This window comes from Ochotona princeps, chromosome 1 (assembly GCF_030435755.1).
Source record: "Ochotona princeps isolate mOchPri1 chromosome 1, mOchPri1.hap1, whole genome shotgun sequence".
Lineage (NCBI taxonomy): Eukaryota > Metazoa > Chordata > Mammalia > Lagomorpha > Ochotonidae > Ochotona > Ochotona princeps.
In genome coordinates, this window is record NC_080832.1 from 126790897 (window position 1) to 126803457 (window position 12561).

At 44.0% G+C, this 12561-nt stretch overlaps 2 protein-coding genes across 5 annotated transcripts in view; one reads left to right on the plus strand and one right to left on the minus strand.

Moving 5' to 3' along the window:
* KDM1B (lysine demethylase 1B) overlaps positions 1–12561 on the minus strand; it is a 149261-nt gene that overhangs the window by 52814 nt on the left and 83886 nt on the right. For 3 of the 4 annotated variants that reach the window (XM_058667645.1, XM_058667636.1, XM_058667644.1), the window contains exons 2-5: positions 7115–7214; positions 2714–2841; positions 2192–2281; positions 725–836 (exon numbers count right to left, since the gene is read on the minus strand). In XM_058667645.1, the coding sequence (XP_058523628.1) occupies positions 725–836; positions 2192–2281; positions 2714–2841; positions 7115–7201 (417 nt within the window). In that variant the 5' untranslated portion in view covers positions 7202–7214. Of the gene's footprint in view, positions 1–724; positions 837–2191; positions 2282–2713; positions 2842–7114; positions 7215–11986; positions 12174–12561 lie in introns of those variants that run through there. The other variant, XM_058667640.1, reaches the window with a different exon arrangement.
* Positions 3092–5428, plus strand: LOC131480984 (motile sperm domain-containing protein 1-like). Its single transcript, XM_058667677.1, has one exon. The coding sequence runs from the start codon at positions 3260–3262 to the stop codon at positions 3899–3901; it is 642 nt and encodes a 213-aa protein (XP_058523660.1). The 5' UTR covers positions 3092–3259; the 3' UTR covers positions 3902–5428.

The following is a 12561-nucleotide window of genomic DNA, read 5'->3' on the forward strand; positions in this document are numbered from 1 at the left end:
GGCTTTTCATTTAAGGGAATGTATAGTATCTAGTAACATGTCATTTAACTTCAGGCATTGTAAATTTCTATTTTTCTTTGTACTACTGATTTTGTATTATGACTTTTCATTTAAGGGGATGTACAGTAGCTGTGAAATGGAGACTAACATATCCAGATGTGAGGATACAATGTAGTATGCATTTCTACTTCCAGACAAAGATGGACTTGCAATGAAACTGTTTACTATATCTTGACAATAGGATTCTGGACTCTCTGCCATTGTCCATGCCCGCAATGGTGGACATATGACTGTGTATGAAGAACTATACTACAGTAATGATATAGAGGAACTAGGTGGGCAGGGGAAGGGACTGGGTAGGGGATAAGGGAAATGCCAGGAGCCTATGGAACTGTATCATAAAATGATAATAATAAGAATAAAATGTAAAAAAATAAAACAAAAAGTGCATGGAAATTGCAAATTATAAAAGCTTTAGGCATGGATCTCACCAGGTTCTTGTACTCAAATATACTTATCTTTTAATTCCATTTTCTCATGAACATTTTGAAGTATTCTAATACCGAATTATCTATGTTTTCCATGAAAAAAACAAACAAAAAACCAAAAGAATCACAGGAAGAACAGTAAAAGGTAATGAAAGAATGGTTTCCACAACACCTGTGGCTTCCTTTGCTCCTTCTGGGACTCACAGACACACCACAGAGCAGAGAATTGTTCTTACCCAGTAGGGGAGCTGCTGGTCAGCCATGAAAGCTTTGGGGCTAGGTTCCGTTTTCCCATTGCTAGTCCATATTTTTTTCCACATGATATATTTCTCGTATCCATCCTTGTGGCTGAAAAGGATACATACATCAAGCAATAAGTTCTTCAAGTTTTCAGAACAGGAGGCAGGTCAGTACCTAAATGTAAGGACTGAACCACCCAAGATACAAGGAGGGGGCACAGTGATTAAGGCACAGTCCACCAAACAGGCTGCCAGAGGGGGAGACCTTCTCATCAGCTCTAGTACCTAAAATCAATAGAAAGGGCACAACACTATTTGAAGAGGAAATTAAAATACTTTATTTTAAAACAGTATAAATACTAAAGCAATATTTCATTATATATAAAAACTAACATTTCTCAAGATTTACAAAACCTAAAATAGAATTAAATCGAATATTTGATAAGATTTTTTTCTCTGTATCTTCTTCTTTCTATAAATCTGCCTTTACATAAAAATTTTAAAAAAAGAAAAAAAATTTAAAAGTATATTCTTCAGCCATTAGAGAATTAAACTACAAATAAATATTAGAAAATTTATTAAAGAGGGTCCAAATATGTGGGAAATTAACAATTTACTTCTTTTTTCCTTAAAGATTTATTTTTATTTGAAAGGCAGATTTACAGAGAAGAGAGAGATACTTTCCACCTGCTGGTTCACTTCCCAAAGGGCCATTATGGCCAGAGCTGGGCCAGTCTGAAGCTGGGAGCCTGGAGCTTCCTCCAGGTCTTTAACGTGAGTACAGGGGCCCAAGCACTGGGGCCATCCTCTGCTGCTTTCCCAGGCATATGAGCAGGGAGCTGGGTCAGAAATGGAGCAGCCGGAACTCAAACTGGTACCGATACGTGATGGTGGAGACTTAGATTACCATGTTATGCCACCAGCCCCCAACAATTTACTTCTAAATGGTCAAAAAAGGAGATTCAAAGGAAATTTGAAAATATTTTCAATTGCTGGCAAAGAAAATAATAGTCATGAACATCTGCAAAATATAGCTAACTGCCTATTGAACGGAAGTTTATAACATTAAATGCACTTACTGAGAAAGAACAAAGATCCAGGATTAAAAGCATCAGCTCCCCACTTGGGGAACTAGAGAAAAAAGACAGTATAAAGCTAACAGAAGAATTAATTAATAAATATTACAGCATAAATAAAAGAAATTAGAAATAATGAAACAGAAGCAATAACTCCAAGATCTTGCAGAGCTTGTAGATGGCATAGAATCACTATCTCATGGCAACGTTTTTGAGCCCTGAGTGTAAGCAGGCACACACATCAAACACAGCACGAAAGGGCCAGTCAAGGTCATACACAGCCCAGGAAGGGCTCAAAGAGACAGAATTCATGAGCTGAGAGGCCACGCTTTACCCATGGTCCACTCCACTGCCCCACCATGGAAACCACAAATACAAAGGTACAAACCTTCTGTAGTAATGGTCAAAGCATTCATTACAGAAATGCTCCCCACATGAGAGATGATACCATCGGGACGTATAGCCATTTTTGGCGCATCTGAAAATAGCAAAACCATGGAGCTTTGGTGAAGACAAAACATTTCTATCATTTCCACTTAAGATTCCTCATGACCACAAGCTAAGAGGGCAAACGGGAATGGACAACTGGAGGATGACATAGGCTGAGCATCCTCCTTCGGGACCGGTTGTTTTGGGATCTCCAGACATTCAGGACATACCTAATGAGGCATACTGAGGATCGGACCCAGATCTCAGCCAGAACAGCTATGATCTTCCCCACTGGGATGGGAGTCTGGGGAGCACTGCAGAGGGTGTGGCATGTAGAAGGTACCCTGGCAGTGTCTCTATCACTCAATGACTTACAGTATCTCTCTCTATCTTTGGGAAAACCACCTGCAAGAACTACGTTCCCACAAAGAATGTTCTCCTGGGGAGAGGTATCAGACGTGGACCTGCTCTCTCACCCGACCTTTCGGAAGCGCTTGCGAAGCACACAGGACACGCCGCTGTGCAGCCAGCCTTCTCACACTTCCTGTACTTCTTCTCCGACCCGCCATCTTCATCTTCTTCTGCTGTCTCTGCTGCTTTCTTCCTTGCCTGTGGGAGAACCAGCCGAAGATCAGGCGCAAAGGCAGTGGAAGGTTTAGGACTGAAATCCTGTGTCCACATTACAGGTTCTAAATGAGAAGGTCAAATCCGTAGACACCGATTCCCATGCAAATAATTCACTTAACTCAGTAACAACATACATCGGGCACTTGAATGGGAACTGAGAACTAAGATTTCTGCTAACTTTTGTCATGAAAAAGTGACATTAATCAAAATTAATGTCATTCTCGAGTGCAGCCGGGAGACGCTGACAAAGAAGCGGAGGAGCAGTCGCAGCTGCTTTTCAAGGAGCTAGTGTTGCCAAGATTGCCAAAATGCTTTGGAGTTTTTAGCTGAAACTCAGAGAAGTCCAAAATAAACCCGAGATTGTAAAAACAGAAGCTGCAGTAAGGGGGATTTAGTGCCAATGCATCAACAAAAAAGACAACCAGAGTTAGTGGAAGGGAATCTTCCTGTTTTCATGTTTCCCATGGAGCTCATATTTTATGCTGATGATCAATCAACACATAAGCAAGTGTTGACTCTATACAATCCCTATGAGTTTGCCTTAAAGTTCAAAGTTTTGTGTACTACTCCAAATAAGTATGTTGTCATTGATGCTGCAGGTGCAGTAAAGCCTCAGTGTTGTGTGGATATTGTGATCCGTCACAGAGACGTTCGATCCTGTCACTATGGTGGAAGAGACAAGTTCCGCCTCCAAGTTTCTGAGCAAAGCCAGAGGAAGGCTCTAGGAAGGAAAGAGGTCGTTGCCACTCTTCTGCCGTCCGCAAAAGAACAACATAAGGAAGAAGAGGAAAAGAGAATAAAGGAGCATTTAAGTGAAAGTTTATTTTTTGAGCAGTCATTTCAACCAGAAAACAGAAGTGTTTCCTCAGGACCTAGTTTACTGACCGTCTTCCTGGGCGCGGTGTGCATCGCAGCCCTGATGCTTCCTACACTGGGGGATGTGGAATCGCTGGTGCCTCTCTACCTCCACTTAAGTGGTAATCAGAAACTAGTGGCTGCTTATATCTTAGGTCTTATTGCGATGGCTATACTTAGAACATGAGCAAGGATTTCGGTAGACTTCTGAAGGAAATTTATTTTGAAAATATAAATGTGGACTGCCTTTTATCTCTTTCACTCCATTAACATGCTATAAAGTATTGAATTATTTCAAATAATAGCAAATGTATAATATATATTTTAAAATGCTCTATAATTTTGTTTGAAAGACTCCGTACATTATGTTTCAGACAACAATGATGCTTCTGAGTGGTACCTAGGAAATTCTTTGAAGAAATTTTTTATATCTCTATCTATTGTGCAAAAGACTTTAATGAAAACCTTTATTTTCTCTTTTTTTTCTGATTCCCTTTGATTGTTAAGGATCATGTGCCCTTCAAAGTTAAAGCCTAAAAGAGCAAATTGATCAGCCTAATAAATACAACCTACATGAATTTCCTAGCTTCAAAGATCGACATTACTATGTAAGTTAAGCCATGCCCTCTTATTATTAACAGTTGCCATGGTGTTTCTAAAGTAAGAGTTTCACAATTATTTTGTGGTGGGTAAAAGTGAGAAGCAAAAAATTCCAAGGGATCATACTAATCCTGGGGACTTAGAGAAGACAGGACATTTTCCATTCATCTTGTAAACTACAGAATGGGTTGTGGTCCAGATACCAAGCACATGGCTTGTTTTTCAGCCTAATAGCAATAGAGTTACCTCTCTATCTGCATTTTAGAGCAAGGGAGGCATTTGTTTATTTTTTTGGCTTGTCCTCTAGTTATTGCTTTATGTTAATAGGATAGGGGGAAATCACTTTCTCTTTTCCTCCCAGACCCTTGCCTCCCTGACTGTGACATGCCCGGATTATCAGGTAGCAGGTGGTTAATGTGGAGATGATTTTTCATCCCAAAATGCTAAGCCAAGTATAGGAAACCCTTGATTCCTGTGTCTATTTTATAACAGTCACTGAGAGATTTTTTAAGTTTTTATTTTTAAAACAATTTTACCAAAAAAAAATCCCCTAAGCACAACTACTTAGTTTTCTTTACAGTCTCTTAGATCTCCGACATATATATGCAGTTTCAACTGTAATGACAGTAATTGATGTTTTTTCCTTAGGATTTTTATCTGAAAGCACAATGCATTAAAAAGTCTCTTGAAAATTCTCTTTCAGATCTTTTTACAGAATGAACTTATGCACTGCTATTGTAGCATTCTCAAGGAATATACATGAACACAAATGTATGCTTGAGGTTGATTTTAGCAGGAAACAGTACTCTGCTTCTGAAAGCTTTTATGTCTAGTCTTTCATTGAAAACTTTCATTGTAACCATTTGTGGAGTCTGAATTGTTAAATGGATTATGTCTGTACATTGTATAATGACTGAAAGCACATAAATGTTAATCTACTTTGAACTTTGTAAAAAAAAAAAAAGAAACAAAACCTTATGTTTGGACGCTATCTTTGTTTATCCATCTCAAATATTCTATGTGTGCATGCACACGCAGGTGCACGCATGTGTATGTACGTGTGTGATAACACATTGTAAAGAACAGAGATTACTTTAAGAAATAAAAGAAAAATAGAGACTAAAAAAAAAATTAATGTCATTCTCAGAAATGTTTTCCTTCCTTCACCGGAAACAGTGATACCCTCTCAGTATCATAGATTTTTCTAAAAGATTTATTTTATTGGAAAGTCAGATATACTAAGAGGAGGAGAGACAGAGAAGAAGATCTTCTGTCCCATGATTCACTCCCCATACAGCCTCAATAGGCGCAGCTGTGCTGATCCAAAACCAGGATCCCAAAGTCTCTTCTGGGTCTCCCACACGGGTGCAGGGTCCCAACGCTTTGGGCTTTCCCAGGCCACAGGCAGGGAGATGTACGGGAAGCAGGGCTACTGGGATTAAAACCGGTGGGTCCAGGTCAGCAATGAGGTCAAATCTGATATGGCAGTGAGCAACAAATACAAGCTCACTACCAAGTGATTGATCAGTGACACTGATATTTGTTTTCCTTAATCAGTTTATAACCTTAAACTCTGTTAGCTTTTCTTTCAGGTCTCTGGATCCCAGTCTCAACTGTGTGACTCAAACATCAGCTCTACTTTGCTGTTATCTTTTTGACCTTGAGGATTCAAAAAAAAAAATGATACTCTCAATTGGGAGAAAGAAGTTGCCTTGCATGTTTGTGTTATCCAGGACAAAACAATTAAAATCATGTAGTACTCCACATTATACCCACCAGGAAATCTGCATTCTCCCAGGATTCCCTAAGATGGAGAAGAATTCCTGATGGATCCTTCAATTCCATTCCCTTTAAGCATGGAGATGTTGACACCATCGTTTCCCTGCAAGGGTCCACTCTTCAGCACCTGCACCTGTGTGGGAGACCTGGAAGAATCTCTTGATTCTGGCTTCAGATTGGCTCAACTCTGGCCACTGCAGCCACTTGGGGAGTAAACCGGCAGATGGAAGATCTTTCTCTCTGTCTCTCCTCCTTTGTGGATATCTGCCTTTCCAACAAAAATAAATCTTAAAGGAAAAAAAAAAAAAAAAAAACAGTGCCCATATGGCATCCCGGTGCTTGCAAGGTGAGGACTTCAGCTGCTAGACTATGGCATCAGGCCCAAGTATCATAGATTTTTAAAAATTCTCATCATGGAGCTTGGCACAGTAGCCCAGTGGCCAAATCCTCGCCTTGCATGCACTGGGATCCCATATGGGCATTGGTTCGTATTCCAGCTGCTCCACTTCCTATCCAGCCCCCTGCTTGTGACATGGGAAAGCAGTAGAGGATGGCCCAAAGCCTTGGGACCCCGCACCCGCATGGGTGACTGGTAAGAAGCTCCTGGCTTCAGATTGGCTCAGCTCTGGCTGTTACAAGCACTTGGGGAGTGTACTAGTAGACAGAAAATCTTTTTTATCTCTCCTCTCTGCAAATCTGCCTTTTCAATAAAAACAGTTAACACAATTTTTTTTCATCATTCAGTTTTTTCTTTAAAAGAGCTACCCAAGGCCTTCCAGATGCCTGACCAACTCCCAGCTCACACACTATGCCTGCACGCTTGCAGGTCCCTCTGCCAGACGGGCCATGATTTCCCACATTCTATCACTCACTACATACTAGTATGTCTGCATCGTACTGTGCACCCCTCCATTCAACTGCAAGCAACCTGAGGACTGTAGTTGTGGCTTCTCAGTTCTCCAGTGCCAATCACAATTACACTTTATGTAAAAGGTACATGGAATCAGCAACAAAGTAATACCTGCCTCCCGGAGCTCCTCAGAGGAAGGCTGTCCGGAGAATGATCATAGCACGTTCTTTTCTTCGTCCTCCCTCGTGTGGCTGCCATTATAGCAGAAAATCTGCAAAAATTAAAAAATATATAGTAATAAACTGCTGGATATTAGCATCTGTTAGTGTTCTCCAAGTTATCACGCAGACTGGCAGGTATGAGCACAGCTCCGCACCTAGCCTAGCAGGTGTACATAACGCCCTCACTTTCCATGGCTTCCCTTCTCCCAGTCTCAACATTCCCCAAAATCGGCATGGGGACAGTGTCCCACAGAAAAGGCAGGAGGATTAAACCACAGGACCCAGGCAAGTGCCGAACTGCTACACTAGCACCCCACAGCCAGGCAACAGTGCGTTAGCACTTCCCACACTTAAATAGGAGAAACACAACAGGCGAACAACCAGTCAGCAACTTACACAGCTGTTTGTCAACCTCAACCAGGAAAGCCACCTAGCTTGTGCATTTTACGTTCCTTTGCATCTCACTGTCTTCTTAGCAGTCTGAGGTTTATCTCCACATACTTTTGAAACACAACACATCTTAGTAAAATGCAACACCTAAATACCAAGCTCAACATCTTAGCACATGATCTGTATTAAAGACTGATATCTTCGGTAGAATGTTTTAAATTCTCCAAGCAGTCTCATCATGACAGCATGATGAAACAAAAAACTCAAGTGTGCAAAAGAAGCTGCATAGTAATTCTAAATATTTATCAGCTATTGGCATTTTTCTTCTATTACATGATATAATTCTTTTTTTTTTTATTATTTAACTTCATTAATTACATTGTATTATGTGACACAGTTACATAGATACTTGGGTTCTCCCACCCCTCATTACATGATATAATTCTATACCTATGCTTAGCATAAGTAGCCAGTAACATACAGATTCTATAATCGTCCTTCACCACCTTTCCTGGCACATATTTACTATCCACACACATACACACATCGAACGACAGGTTCAAAAGTAAATATGGCATATCTACGAGTCAGGAACCTGAAAATGGAAAAGTGTTCTCACAAAATACAAATTCTACAGACGTAGTCTTGGGGAAAAGCTTTGAGGAATCCTGTCATCCTATTGTTTTACATTTCTAGGTTCTACCAGCATTCATAACAGTATTTTTCATGGCCATCACATGGAAAAAATTTCAATTTGCCACGTACATGGACTTTGGGAAGTCTTGACGTCAATGTTACGTGTGATCTTCACTTTCCCAGAAACACCCCGCTGGCTGTGAACACAGCAGCACTGTGTGTGCTGAAACACGTTCTAGTAAGCATTAAATTGCCATTTAGCTCTGCAGCATGCATTCTTCTGCCAGAAAAAAACATGCCTAACATTAAAAGTACCATCTACCTAGTACAGTCATCGCACTCAAATCCTATCTGTAGTTTTAGAAGGCTGACCAACCTAACAAACCTCATCTACGTCTCTTCATCTATATAAAACGTGTTTCTAGTATTATTTACAAAATGAAACACAAATACAGCATATGTGAATACATATTTATATGTGTATAAATGCATATAATAAAGGCCATAGAAAAGGTAAGTTACAAAAAAACCAGCATGGATTTATGGATTTCAAACCTTTTTTTTTTTGCATCAAATTCTTTAATTCTACTTTTCATGCACTTTTTAAAGCTCCTAGACCCACGCAACACTCGATGCTGTCTCCTGATGTGCATGCGTTTAGTCAGCATCCTGGCAGAATGGGTTAAGCCTTCAGGGACGCAGCCGGGCAGCCACGTGGGCCCCTGCTCCTTCCCTTGCAAGCCAGCTCCCTGCTAATGCAGCTGGAACAGCAGTAGATGAGCCCAGTCCTTCAGCCCCTCTCGCTCAGGCGGGAGATCTTTTTTTTTTTTTTATAGGTATAGTTCTTTTTTTTTATTAATTATTTTGCATTATGTGACAGTTTCATAGGCTCTGGGAGTCCCCCACCCCCCTCCCCTCCCCCCTGGTGGATTCCTCCACCTTGATGTAGTATTACAGTTCAAATTCAATCAAGACTCTTTCCTTGTAAACATATACCAAGCATGGAGTCCAGCTACTTATTGTCCAGATGGGTTGAACAGTTTCTTGGGGATACCATTTCTGGTCCGAAGTTAGAGCTGGTAGAATATCATCCCAGTCAATTAAGAGTCCCAATATAACATCAACAGCAATTTGCAATATTATGGAATTGACATGGTTTTGAGTAACCAGTATGTTAAAAAAAAAAAAAAAGCAAGTTCTTAACCACAACCTATTAGTTCATTGACATTTCAATTTTAGTTTGTATACAGGACCGGCTGCTATATACCTTAAAATGGCTAGAAAGTACCATTCAGCTGTCTCGTGTCTATTTCATTTTAGTATTTAGCCATTTGTTGTGTTGAAGTATAATTTTGCTGATCTTGGCAGATTTTAGGATAATCTAGACTAACAAGACATTTGTCGACATTTAAGGTGCAGAACATTTTTTTTTTGGGGGGGGATGTGCAGGAAAATCCTCAACACCATGGTGAGGAGTAACTAATCTTTGTGTCCCACCCAGCGAAGCATGAGCCAATCCACGCCAGCTCTTTCGTGTCAGATTTCAAGCTCTACTTTCTGTTGTTTGTCTATTTGTTTTAGGTTTTTTTAGTTTGTATGATTGTTTGCTGTGAGGGGTTTTCGAAGCGATCCCGATGGTCATTGCGAAGGAGGGCGGGGGTCCAGAGGTAGAGCCAGGCTCGGACCAGAGAAAGCTCTCCTCCCTGGTCCCGAAGGACATTTATTGTTCTTCTGTTTCTGCGGACCGCTCAGGGCTTCTGGTTGTCTTTCCGATGACGTTGGTTTCTGCACGGTAGTGTTTGGACTTCTTCCATCCCCTGCGGAAGCTCCGGTTGGGGGTGGGTGACCTCAGAGTACTCGGCCTCCGAGGGCATCCCATTCCCTCTGGCCTCCTTGGCAGTTGGGATATAGTTCTTGTTGCTCGTATTAATAGTTTGTGGTGAAGGTCTGGGAGTCTTCATGGCTGGGATCCAAGCTTCCTTCAGGTGGGAGATCTTAACGGAGTTAGGGTTTCCCCAGCCCAGTCATCGCAGCCATCTGGGAAACCAAACAGCAGAAGGAAGGTCTGGATCTCTCTCCCTGCTTTTCAAGTAAGTGTTTTAAAAGAACAACCAAAAAGAAATAAAGGCATGTGTTCCTGAAAACAAACAATTTCATCAGACATGCCAATCTAACTATACACTGGAAAACATGTATTTAACACATTTAATTCAAGTGATGGATATGAAAAATCAGCTACAAACACCATTTATTATTTTCATCACTAATGAGGGTCATCTGCCTCCATTCTTTCTGGGCACTTTGTTATATTTACACTGTTGTTGGGTCCCCGATTCTAAAATTAAGGTAAACCAAAGCTGAAAGTACTACAATTACTGTGCTTCAAACACAATTTCAGAAATAGGGACCCAAGTGGCCCTAAAAGCAACCAGCATATTCCATGTTTTACCCACCTGAGACTTGAAATAAATACTTGACTAAACAGCACGAGGCCATTCCATGCTCAATATCATTTTATTTGTGTATTATTATTCTTAATTTTTAAATCATGGCTTAGGTTTGATTTTAATGTGATAAAAGAAAAAAAGGCTATGTAGTAACAATAGCAGGGAATATACAATGATCAGACTTTTATTTAGTTTTTCCTGAAGTTTATCCCAAAAAATTACTTTTTAAAAAACACTCACTGATTTCATGAAAATACGAATGAAAAGAATCGCAGGTTGGAAAAAAAATGTATAGAAGTGTCAGCAGAATTTCTAAAAATCGGGCAAGCCACTAGAAACTGTTTCCGACATGTGCTATGTGGGTAACTTAAAATCAGGCAGGATTAACGCCTTATTACTCCCACACGGATCCAATTTTCAGAAATGTAGCGATTCAACACCCAATCTCCAGTTCAATAATTCAGCCTTCCACCAACCCCCACTGGCTGGGAAGTCTTTATCGACTACTTCCTTCGCCTGGAAGATAATTAATTATTGATGGCCATTTTCTCACGAACCTCTCCCAGAAACCTTCCTCCCACCTGCCTCTCTGACACTGAGACAGATTGAAACGCATAAGAAAACTGCCGAAAAGCCTCGGACGCTGCCTGCACGTCCGCTCGGGGATGCCCCGGCACGCGCTGCTCAGGGAACGGGGCCTCTCCCCCCGTGGCGTGCACAGAACCCCGCTCTTCCCCCTGCCGGGGCCTTCCACCTGCCAGCTGCCGGCTGTGAGCAGCAGCTGCCCGCGGCGGGCTGCAGTCCCAGGGCCAGGTGGCCCCGCGGCAGCCCGGCAAGTCCACGCCGGGCTTGCACCGCACCTGCGAGGCCGCGCCCGCTCCTCGCCGCCGCCCTGTCCACCGCAGCAGCAGCAGCAGCAGCAGCAGCAGCAGCAAGGGGTGACCGGAGACGAGCACCCCCGGACCCCCAGGCACCGACAGAATCGGGGCTTCGACAACACCGCTCGGCCCTTCGGAAGTAGGGGAGTCGGCAGCCCCATGCAGGGCTCACCTCAGAGAGGTGCAAGGAAGCGAGAGGCGAGGGCGCCGCTGCCAGAAGGCAAACAGCGAGGGGGTGCGTCGCCAGGGACCCCCACCTCCTCCTCAGCCGGGGACCCCTCAGCCGGGGACCCCCACCTCCTCCTCAGCCGGGGACCCCCACCTCCTCCTCAACCAGGGACCCCTCAGCCGGGGACCCCCACCTCCTCCTCAACCAGGGACCCCTCAGCCGGGGACCCCCCACCTCCTCCTTCAGACGAGGAACCCCTCCCCGAACCCTCTTTCAACCGGGGCGCCCGGGAACTCGCCCACCTCCTCCGAGGCGACGAGCGCTGCAGCCTGGGCTCGGCGGCTTGGTGGGGCGCTGTCACCCGTCAGGCCCCCGCGTCAGGATCCCGCACCTCGGAGCGCCCGGGAGGCGGTGCGCCCCGCGCTCGGCGCCCAGCACCCGCACCGCCCGCAGCTGCAGCCCCGCTCGGCCGCCGCTTCCGCCCCTCTGGCGGCGTGACCCGGGGTGGGAGGAGCCCCGGCTTCGCCGGCGTCAGCGCCGCGGCGCTCGCCCCGCCCCGGCCATTTCCGCCTGCCGCGGCGCAAACCCTGGAGAAAGCTGGGGAGAGGGCGGAGCCCATACGAGGGGCGGGACCCGGGCGAGGGGAGGGACCTGGGGAGGGGAGGGGCGGGGCCAGTGACGGGGCAGAACCCGGGCGAGGGGGCGGAGTCCGAACGAGGGGGCGGGGCCATAGCGAAGGGCCCGGGCGAGGGGGCGGGGCCAGAACCAGAGGCGGAGCCAGAGCGAAAGGAGTGAAGGCTAGGAGAAGCAGGCCCAATGAGAGAGAGGGGCCAGGGACCCGGCCCGGCTGAAGGGGCGGGGCCACCGAGGGGCGGGG